We start from the raw sequence: 10,859 nt of genomic DNA, 5'->3' as shown, positions 1-10,859 counted from the left end.
AATCAATATGTTCATGTGTTGATCACTACAGTATCCCCGCCCAAGAAATTAGCCGATGAGGTGAAAAGGAATATTATTCTGAGCGCGCGATACAAAACTCCAACATAATTTGAGCACATAAAGACAAAAAGCCCATGAATCGGGTTGGGCTGAGTTGGGCTGGGTTAATTTTGGATGGGGTTAACTACTACATTTGTTTCGGATTTTTTCTGTGTTGGGGAGGGGAGGGGTGTGGTGATTAGAGCCTTGAAGCGAGCACTGTTTACCGTGGGAGGACAGAGGCCGGAAAGCGCCGTAGCACAGCCATACTACATTTTGCCCCAGTCGGAGGCACCTACTACTCGTGACCCAATCAATATAAAATGGTATCAAGGGTGCCCCCACCCTACCTACCTTCTTAGATAGCAATCAACCGTCTGAGTGCATGCACTGGTGCACTGGTGCACGAAGGAAAATATGATTCGGAAAATAAGATTTCGGAGGGGCCCGAAGGGCCCCAGAAGCTCTGGGGTGCCCGTGACTGAGTTTTCAATTACAATACATTTTCACCAGCACTTCGGCGCGGTTCTATTGCCGGCATCGTCTTCCGATGCGTTGTCATTGCCGTCACCATCGTCAACATCGTCGAAGTCAATCTTCACCAGTTTTGCCCATTGTTTCTTCGTTCCTTTTTCTGCTTATGTCTTTACAGCATTATTGTCTCCTCTGCTCACGCCATGTATCAATCTCAATACTATTCATTATTTTTGTCATCGTCATCGTCATCTAAGTCTAATTCTCTTCCCGCTCCACTCCAGTTTGTTGGCAGTCGTTGGGTTCACATCAGTCCTACTGCCATCTTTTTTGTTGCATGCTCAATATAATAGACTTGATGCGGGCCTTACACTCAACGCTCGCCGCTTGGTATAATAGAACTGAGGTTTGTACGTACTTGCCACATTAGAAATCATGTGCAGCAAAGGAGTAAGTTGCCTTTTTGGTGTGACTCCAACCATTGAACAACAGTAGAATATGTGAGGCACTGATCAATGGTATGAGGGACACGTGGCAAGGAAAAACTTTACATCTCCCCGCACCACTAGCTCAGCAAGCCCTCGTTCTCAGCGCTAGCTGGTGCACGCTGTCTCCTCTTCCGTGGTTTCGACGTCTGGGTCGCTTTACGTTTGGAACCTCGACTGGTTTTGCTCAATCAGCGGTTTCAGCCCCATATCAAGGGCTTACCTGGTGGTCTTCACTTGATCGTTCGTCACCGCTGAGAATTGGGTGGCGTTGGGTTGAGGAGGTGTTGGGGTCGTAGCCGAAGCCACAGATCTAGAATATTGTAAGGATCAATCTTTCTTCTTTTGTTCATGTACTTACGCCACTGCGGCATTCTCAGACATCCCCACCTCTCCCTCTCCATTTCTACACTCCCTCGCGCTAGAACATGACCTGTACATACAAGACTCAGCTCGTTTCAGACATTGAGAAGGCTCACATCGACGATTCAGCTTGAGGCATTCTTTCTTGTGTCGCAGTCACATCGGCGTTGTTCGCTTTGTTCGAGGTAAGTGACGCAAGCTCTTCGCACTTCTTCTCCACTTGATCTGATGTTAACGCGACCCACTTGATGTCTCCCTTGTTCCATCCATCGAGCACTTGACGCAGATGGTCAACATTTGCATTTTTAGGTTCGACCAGTGTGCCACCCGGATAACTGGACATGTCAATCGCAACACGGTGTTTGGTCATTAGCCTCAAATAATTCTCAGGCCGCCACTCCATTGATAATCTAGGTTTTTCTGTTATCTTGCCTTTATATTCGGTAAGCGCCTGTGAGAAAACTTGAATGGCACCACTCACGGAGGCCGAGCCTGGTTGCCTCTGCCACTTCACGGCGTAAGGTAACAGCCTTTGTCTTGAAGGTTTGGGCCATGGCTTATGCCTGCGTTAGTGAGTAATTCAAGATCAGATTCGGCCACATACGTTCTAACATGCCGATTGCATGTGCTTCCATAACGCAAAGATGCCATTCCATATCAATGTTTTTCAGTGCACCCCAGTAGCTCTTTGCTTTATCTGTTGCCCAGAATACCGGTGTGAATAAGTCATCACGATGCCCTCGAGTCATCATGATGAGGATCTCGACGCCACATGACTGGTGAGCCATTTTCCCCTATTTCTTTTTAAGTAGTTGGCCATCAATTGCTTGAGTGCTGGTCACTTACGATGTTTATCAGCTCATCCCGCGCGTGAGTTGCGATCGAGTTCATGGATAGCTCAGGTGAGATGATTGTTTCCTTCAACGCACGATTCTGCCTTTTCACCATAACACCATCCAGGATGACTTGAGCATTGTATTCCTCTGTCGAGGTCACCGGGTTCTGAACATCCTGGTACGTGATTCTCTTTTCATTGATATCTTCGAGGATCTGAACATATTCCTTCTTGTAAGGCAGCTGTGCCAATCTACCGTCTGGAGTTTTCATAGTAAGCATACTCTCCCTTTGTTTGTAAGCCAATTTTTTTTACCTTTCAGGCGTTGTGCCTGGGCCTCAGCATGAGCCCAAGCATTGGGAATCATTGGCTTGCGCGTCTTCTTTGGCTTCGACAACTTGTAGATCACCTGGGTTCGAATTTGACGTTGGGAATAGTGATGACCACGACGGGAAAACTCGAGTGCAATGGCCGAGACTTGCGCTTCAAAATTTGTTTTCAGTGCAGCGACTCGCTCATTGAACGCCTCCTTGACTAGGTCCTTTTCTCTCTGCCCAGTTGCTAGCACCATTGGCACATAGTAAGTCGCACTGCTCAGATTCGAAACTTTGAATCTCACATTACCTTGCCGTGAAGGGGCTGACATCTTAGAGTGCAACTGTCAAATGCAAACAGGAAACTGAACAAACAATAACAAACCAACCCCCATTCAATTCAAAAGCAAATCCCCTGTTTGTACATCCGCGCTTATGAATTTAATAATAATTCTGAATGACTTTATTTTGTGTATTTTCAGGAATGGCAGAGCTACATATTAAATGTATAGAGTTACCTTCGGTTCGCTGCTGCCACCTTTGCGAGCAAGTATGCCTCGCTTGGGGAACGATCAAACCGTTTTATCAATGTGTTGCGATACTCAACTTCATTGAATTTTACGGATTGGGCCAAAAGAACGATAACGCTTATGTCCATTTCAGTAAGCTCTCGATCCTTGTCGTGATGTCCGTAGAGTTCGCCAGCATGCGATGTGGAAATGGGTGGCGCATGCCTTGGGTCCTTTGATGGAGTCGTCGCCATCAAGTTGGTCATGCCCAACTGTGAACTGCTCTGCTCTAGGCTCTGTACGTTTTCTTGGGTCAATGCTGACACCACAGGAGCAGTGGCCGTGGCAGCCGGGGCATAGGAGGGACTGTGCCCGACTTCGAATGAATAGGAGTGAACATGGTGCGTTGTTACGACTTAGTAGAAGTACTTACATCTTTTCGGCACTTCTACGTTTGATGCAAGTGAAACTTCTGCAAGGTGCGCACCGATTGCCTCGGGGTCCGCACTCTCGTTGGCTAACCTCTCCCATATGTTGGATGAAACAGACGATGACCGCAGTGTTGCTGTGGGACTTGGAGGCATTGGTGTGGCGGTAATCATGGAGGGATCAGGCATCTTGAATGAGAGATTCGACCTGGAGGTGGGTCCACGATCGCCCATCGCCTTGCCTTTGCTAATAGGGGAGTATGGTGTTGTAGGACAGGCTGTCCTTGGGCGAGTTGGAGCCAAGACCACACTGGGAGTACTGGGAGCTACGTGTTGTATAGCAGCAGTACCATCCCCACCCTGAGTGGCATGGGGAACCATCATCTGAATTACAGGTGCGCTAACAGATTGTGGAATCTTTAAGAAAGCGCCCAGGAGCTCCAACCGCAATTGCGACCATCCCTCCTCGGCTTCGATGGTTTTTGGCAGAATGATGTTGATTGGCGCCTTTCGGCCCTCATAATCGATTAACGCGAAACTGTGGTGTCCTAAGCGATCCAGGACAGAAGTCTTTTTTGTAGGTAAGATTTGAAGTCTTGCACACAATCAAGAACTACGCACCAGCGCTCGGATACTCCACATCTGAGTGCGCACTTCCAGCAATGGGGCTAAGAGGCTTTCCATCACCATACGTGCCATCTCCTTTGTGAAAATCTCCCGTGGAATAATTTGTTCGATCTTTTGTGGGACGTGTTCCCCAAACCTTGGTAGGGTATCTGGATCACTGTGAGCATGTTCAGGCCATATTTGTGAATGAATGACTACTCACCGTTCATTTTCCATGCCACATAGAACTCAAGAATGTAGGCCTCGCTTATTTTTTGATTAAAAATTCCTATTTCTTTGTCATCCAAGCGGTATACTGCACGGCTTGCTCGGACATAGTTCTGAAACATGTCCTTCGCAGTACCCCTTGATTTGGCATAGTTTAGTTCTGTTCACAGGTCAATCATCTCCAAAACTCAGGGCTATACACGTACTGACCATCCTGCCTGTCTTTGTCACTCAACCGAAACATGTTGTGCAAGGCTGCGTGGCGCTAGTGTGATGTTGAATTGGATTTGTCTCAACTGAATTGCCACTGAACATCTCGTGAGTTCAATCCTCCTCGACTATCTAGTATCTCTATTCTAACCAACCCACACACACTGCAAGCCAACAATTCCAGATTATCTGGCCACTGCCAACTTATTGCCTCCTAAGCGAGCTCCGACAACCACCTAATTTCAATATTCGTGATAACCCTGTGGTAAGCATTAAAAATTTTATTCTTGACGCTCCATGGCATTCCTTCCAGTCTACTCTACAGGAGCAGCATGGGAAGAAGGCGCAAGCATAACACAATCCTGACCAACTGGGCCACGGACTCACTGTCCCTTACTCGGAGCGGGGCAGTTGCACGCAAGAAGGCCCGACTAACTGTGGGTGATGCCCACGAGCAATTGATGAAAGGTAAGATTGAAGTCTCTGAACTTTACTTGATCTCATCATACCTTGGGCAGCTACTCCACGGGTGGTTATTGATGGCCTTTCGGAGATTCAAGATGGTGGGGTTGCGCCGGGTGACTTCTTAGATGATTGGTATGATGAGCCGGGGAGAGATGAGTTGAATCTGGTGGACGATGTAGGGCTTGATTTCGAGCAGTTACGTAAATTAATTTCAAGACTAGCTCCAAAGCCGTGAGTCTCCTTCTAAGGTTGGTATGATGACTACTGCAAATAATACCTGTCTAGGCGAAGGAAGGGCCACGAATGGAGTACGCGGATGTCTAGGCTCCATGCCCAGTGGATGGAGCAACTCGACACTCTTACTAGCCTCTACCTACAAATCAAGACTTCTAATTCGTCCTGTGTACCCGTCCACTACCCAGAACCTCAACCAGGTAGCAACTGGATTGAGATACAATGCATTGATATCTTTGGTGAGTTATAACCCAACCCGCACCAATCATAGCTCCTCACTTAGGCCACAGATGGCCGTTCAATCGAATACATACCATGGGACGAAACAGAAAATCGCACCCATGCACTCCTACGAACCGGATATCTTCCACCGACCCCAACAGACCCTCAAGTTGCCTTTTCTCTACGGACACTTGAACTGCTTCACTCGCTTTTTCGGGCAGCACCAAACTTCAGTATCCAAAACTACTCCCGACTGCTTGCTGACATGCACAGGGTAGGCCCATCTCGTTGTTCTTGACAGTTTCTTGTTACCACAAAACACTAGACCGTGTTCCAACCCCACTTGAGAACTCAAATTTCACTCGCGTTTGATGTTTATTACTGCATCCTATCTCGACTACGTGCTATGGTACAGCAGAAACTGGGACATGACACGCCAGACCACCGCCTCAAGACCTCTTGCCCAGCATGCCATCATAAAGTGAGCGCGATCATAGGTAAGCTGTCACAAATCTCATGGTGATGTTGGGTTCCAGGTCGAGGATGAGCCAGAGCTCCCAATCCAGTTTATCGTGACTGGCGATGGGAACACCTCCCTTTCGCGACTTCGTCACCACTTTGAGGGGGATTCTCGTATCTTTTTCAGCGACTATTACATCTCTCGGGGAGATGTTGATCAGTTTGCCAGTGCTCGAAAGCGTTCACAACCAAGTGCTTCAAGCCAGGTAAGTGCTTTTAGTACAGCCGTTGTATTCTACAATCACGGGTGGCCCCTATTCCACAGACGACAGAGGACCCACCCATATCGGAGGCCTGCCTAGCCTGGAGGAATGCCCGACCAATGCCGTCAAAGTCAAAGTCCGGAGCTTTGCAGGTTATGGACGAAACAGGTATTTTTTCGGTTGTTTGTAGGCATGGGATCATGCAATTTCTCCTTGACATGGTGCAAAGTGGAGAGCTGTGAGCAAAAGCTTAAAATGTTTTCGGTATAACTAATGTTGTCATATAGGGCAAAGTATCCCTTGGCTTCCGCTGAGAAGCTTATACGCACATTCGGTAAGAATATATTATTCGCCTATGACATTGCGTGTACATTCTCTGCGACCTTGTCGAAGTCGTCCATTGGGGCCTTGGCTAGAGATGCCAATTTCAGGTGTTGTACCGGTTCCTTTCATGGTGCTGCTCATGACAGGTCATGCCAGCTAGACTTCCTTATTACCTTACAGAATGGGGCAGGCATAGAAGATGGTGAAGGGAATGAACGAGTATATTCAGAGAGTAATGCCCTTGCCCCAATCATACGACATGCTTCCCCATACCACCGTCACCAGCGCATACATATCCACTTCTCCAAATGGGACGAAATTAAATATGAAAAATTAGGTGCATCTCCGTTATGTGTGTATATCACCCTAAATGCCTAACCTAACTTTGATAGGTGATTTCCTCTTGAACAACTTCAAATCTGCTACGAAGATTATTAGCGATGGCACGACGGTTCTTGACCAGACACAAGTGTTGTTCCCAGACTTTGATGCAGATCACGACTGCCCACAGTGGCTATCTGAAGAACGAGACTATATCTCCTCACTTCAATTGGAGCCCACCGATGAGAAAGTCAAGATTGAATATTTGGAAGCTATTGAGCATCTGGAACGCGCTGAGTATGTAAGCATTGATCTGTATTCACCGCTGAGCTCAATTATTCTACTAGAGCAACCACGCGTTACTGGACGTTGCAAATTGGAATGCCAGCAGCGTTATCAGCGCAATTTGGGCAGCATGTAGCACAAGCAATCGATACCCTTGAAACCGCTCGTTCAGCGGTAATGGCAATAGAGGCCCGATCATTGTTCATCCTCCCTTGGACGTCCGATTCCCCCCAGCATCTCGAAGCGATAGTTCTGCGTCAACAGCGAGACTATCATCACATTCTTGATGAGCTTGAGCAGCGAGCTATTTCACGTCAGCTTGAGCTTGAGAAGATTGGCTTGCCAAAAACAGGTGAGATTTATATCACTCGGCATTAATTCCATTAATACCACTATTCATGCCCATAGACTATAAAACTCGACAGCATATTTCCACATTGGTCGCCAAGCGGGGGAAATCACTGCAATCAACACTCCAGAAATATAACACCTTGGCAGCCTCGTTGAATCCCCCCAAACCATCACTTACGTGGCAGGACGTTACGGACCTCCACTTCCTCTCCGATATCATCCTGTTACGTGGCCGTGAGGACATCCGGGACAAGCGATGGTTTCAGCGTCATTTTCGTGATGCTACACGTGCATGGTACAAACTTCAACGCGCTCGTGAGGAGGTCAAGATTGTTGGGATTGAAGCTCATCGGATATGGGCTTCGGTGATCGAGGAGGAAGCTCACCTGCGTCAAGTCATTGAGACCACTCAGCACACCCACCCCGAGCTCGCCAAATACATTTCACTCATGGCTGAGTGCCGACTCAACGCAAATAGACAATTGCGTAGAAAACTGAAGCTTCTGGAGAAGCAGGGTGGTGTCAGCACACCTCTTCCAGCGATTCGCAGAGTGGGAAGTCCAGGTCCCATAGAGGATATGAACCAGGCTAATGTGTCAACCTCTGAATGTACGTCAAGTGTCCTCTTCACCATTCCCCGCATTTCTCAGCATAACTAAATAGTTACAGCGAACAATAATTCCTCCACAACTCAGACGGTGTCCGATCCTATCGCTGAACTGCAAGGTGATGCCCCTAGTAGCAGTCAGGGCCCTGTAATAGAGGATTTTCAAGGGATGGTGGCGCAGGACTGGGACGAAGAGATTGAAGATGTCGATGTCGATGTCGATGACGATGACGATGACGATGATGACCAGGATTACCATCATCTCCTTGGGAGGATTGTGAATGCATTAGAGAGTATGGATTTGGAATCGATGTAATAATTGCAACTTAAATGAACAACAACAACGATGACGATGACAAAAATAATGAATAGTATTGAGATTGATACATGGCGTGAGCAGAGGAGACAATAATGCTGTAAAGACATAAGCAGAAAAAGGAACGAAGAAACAATGGGCAAAACTGGTGAAGATTGACTTCGACGATGTTGACGATGGTGACGGCAATGACAACGCATCGGAAGACGATGCCGGCAATAGAACCGCGCCGAAGTGCTGGTGAAAATGTATTGTAATTGAAAACTCAGTCACGGGCACCCCAGAGCTTCTGGGGCCCTTCGGGCCCCTCCGAAATCTTATTTTCCGAATCATATTTTCCTTCGTGCACCAGTGCACCAGTGCATGCACTCAGACGGTTGATTGCTATCTAAGAAGGTAGGTAGGGTGGGGGCACCCTTGATACCATTTTATATTGATTGGGTCACGAGTAGTAGGTGGTCGGAGGAGCGAAGTGTCGCGTCCAAATTTCCGGAGTAGGTGATCGGCTATGTGCTTAACTCCGTATCATGTGATCTTTTGTATTGAATACAGAACGTGAGAACATTGCGTAAAGAGCTATTATTTTGCGCGTCCACGGAGCTCCTCCGACTGGGTACGAGTCTGGCCCGGAACCCACCGTAAGGGGAGACTCCAGGAGTAAAATGCCAGGATGAAAAGTCTTCGACGGTTGGTGAACAAAGAATACGAGATGAAAACAGGGCCTCCAGTTATACATTTTACGGAGGCGCGGCCGCCCTGTGCCTGAGAGGTATCCCACGCAAGAGTTGAATCACAAAATCGCCGGGAAGTTCCGCAATGTCTGCAGTCTCAGGCCATAACGGCCTGAAGCTATGGGCCCAATCCAACAAAGCTGAAAGAATGTTTGAGCATCCCTGCCCGTTATTGCCTTAGACTGATTCCCTTCTGCATATACACCTCTCCGATTCTTGGGTGCTTCATGGGAATAGAAGCGCGCGTCTCGTGGTCCAGGCTGAGGGCTCGACATTACGTGTGTGTATCACTATGCAGTCGGCAAGAAAGGTGGTCAGGGTTTATATGCGAGTGTGCGATGTTGTCTTTGAACATGGCCTATTCCGTCTCTACCGAGTAACCTTACAGTCGATGTTCCGGGACTTCCTGAACCTCCCAATCTCAACTGGGAGTGCTTGCAACAAGCCTACATGTTGGATTCATCTGGAGTTCACCCAGATGTAGCCAGGAAGTATCGCTTAGTGGTCGGCGCGATTGTTGCGGCCGATCAAAGTCTCTTGTTTCGAGGTATTGCCCGCACTGCTGACAACATCAAGTGCAGTGGTGTGCGCGCGATGCTCGATTATGTCATGAAAAGGTTCCTGCGTGAGGGCGCTCCTACTCATAAACAAGGGGAAGCCCACCTACGTGCCTGGAACTCCAAAGTGAGATAGCCTCGACACTGGTCAGGTTGAATAGCATGCTCAGGTCCAGGTCCACCAGTGTTGTTGGTGGGCGTCCCCCTTGTCATAAGCTTGCTTCGCAGACCTTGCACTTAAGTTGCAGCCCAAGAGAAAATTCCTCTTCATCAATGCCATGGACGCGATGAGGTCCATCGGTATTCCACCTTTCAGAAAAGAGGTTTTCGTTGGTTGCTGGAAGGATCATGAAGGGTGTCGGATGCTTTCCAACAGGTTGGGCAACGAATGTTGAAGGGGAAGAATACAGTGTGAGTGGGACCTTGTTAGTGTTTGGAAAGATGGTGCAGCGTGTGAGGGAGACCGAGAAGCGGGACGGTGTCAGTGAGACGTGTCCGGGTCTTTTTCGGAGTCCCAAGGAGCTGGCTGATGTGCTTGATGCACTGAGGAGCTGCATGAGGTAACTGAGCGAGCGTGGACAGGGACAAGGGCTGCTTGGTGGACGACTTCTTCCCTTGACCGTGGAGCGCAAGCAGTTCACCAGTCAACATTTTCCATCACTGGCCGGGTCTAGTCTACTGAATTGCGAAAGGGTCCTACCCAAGCGGGGAAGTCACCGTCCTTGAAGGGTGCCCATGCCGCTGGCAAAAGGTGGAAGATACTTGATACACACGAGTCGTATGTCAATATTGTTCATAGTCCCAGAGCTCCGCATTCGCTCGGCCAGGGCTCGGCGGCTCGGATAATGATGGCTGAGGTCTATATATGTATCCACCGTTGAACATTTCCCAGACTTGCTGCGTATTTAGCACGTACATTCCAAGTAGCCATCACGACTGGTGACTGACCAGGAATATACACTGCTAAATAGTTTAGCACTACCTGGTTGAACTGAGTATAATTATGCAACCAAGGAAGATTCCGGAATGAGCGCAACAGCGATGCATTCGCAAGGAGAATCATGCATGGAGGTTCAGGCTCCGAGGCTCGGCCATAGACTGAAGGAATAAAGTAATCTCGGTGTTCTTTCAGGGGAACGGCTGTTGCGGCAATGGCGGTCATATGCAATCATAATCCAAGACAGACCCGACGTAAAACGAGATGAAATGTCATTTTACGGTATTCAGAGACAC

At 48.2% G+C, this 10,859-nt stretch overlaps 3 protein-coding genes across 3 annotated transcripts; 1 reads left to right on the top strand and 2 right to left on the bottom strand.

Moving 5' to 3' along the window:
- Window positions 1–1,078: 1,078 nt before the first annotated feature.
- EI90DRAFT_3138440 (uncharacterized protein) lies at window positions 1,079–2,842 on the bottom strand (the record flags this gene model as incomplete). Its single annotated transcript, XM_039064897.1, has 8 exons — window positions 1,079–1,175; window positions 1,222–1,311; window positions 1,360–1,419; window positions 1,478–1,793; window positions 1,843–1,917; window positions 1,966–2,155; window positions 2,208–2,455; window positions 2,512–2,842. 8 exons carry the CDS (start codon window positions 2,840–2,842, stop codon window positions 1,079–1,081), a joined length of 1,407 nt encoding a protein of 468 aa, XP_038907781.1.
- Window positions 2,843–3,024: 182 nt separating this feature from the next.
- On the bottom strand, window positions 3,025–4,525 carry EI90DRAFT_3138439 (uncharacterized protein; the record flags this gene model as incomplete). The annotated part of the gene is made up of 5 exons (XM_039064896.1): window positions 3,025–3,395; window positions 3,453–4,017; window positions 4,069–4,223; window positions 4,277–4,441; window positions 4,492–4,525. 5 exons carry the CDS (start codon window positions 4,523–4,525, stop codon window positions 3,025–3,027), a joined length of 1,290 nt encoding a protein of 429 aa, XP_038907780.1.
- A 1,023-nt stretch (window positions 4,526–5,548) lies between these two features.
- On the top strand, window positions 5,549–8,074 carry EI90DRAFT_2953931 (uncharacterized protein; the record flags this gene model as incomplete). Its single annotated transcript, XM_039055429.1, has 8 exons — window positions 5,549–5,686; window positions 5,738–5,893; window positions 5,949–6,161; window positions 6,197–6,372; window positions 6,422–6,795; window positions 6,851–7,080; window positions 7,110–7,416; window positions 7,473–8,074. Coding segments are annotated over 8 exons (2,196 nt in total), but the record flags the coding sequence as incomplete, so codon positions are not given.
- Window positions 8,075–10,859: the final 2,785 nt, after the last annotated feature.

Source organism: Cantharellus anzutake (genome assembly GCF_015039405.1).
Source record: "Cantharellus anzutake strain C23 chromosome Unknown EI90scaffold_224, whole genome shotgun sequence".
Classification (NCBI taxonomy): Eukaryota; Fungi; Basidiomycota; class Agaricomycetes; order Cantharellales; family Hydnaceae; genus Cantharellus; species Cantharellus anzutake.
This window is presented reverse-complemented; position numbering and strand designations above follow the sequence as displayed.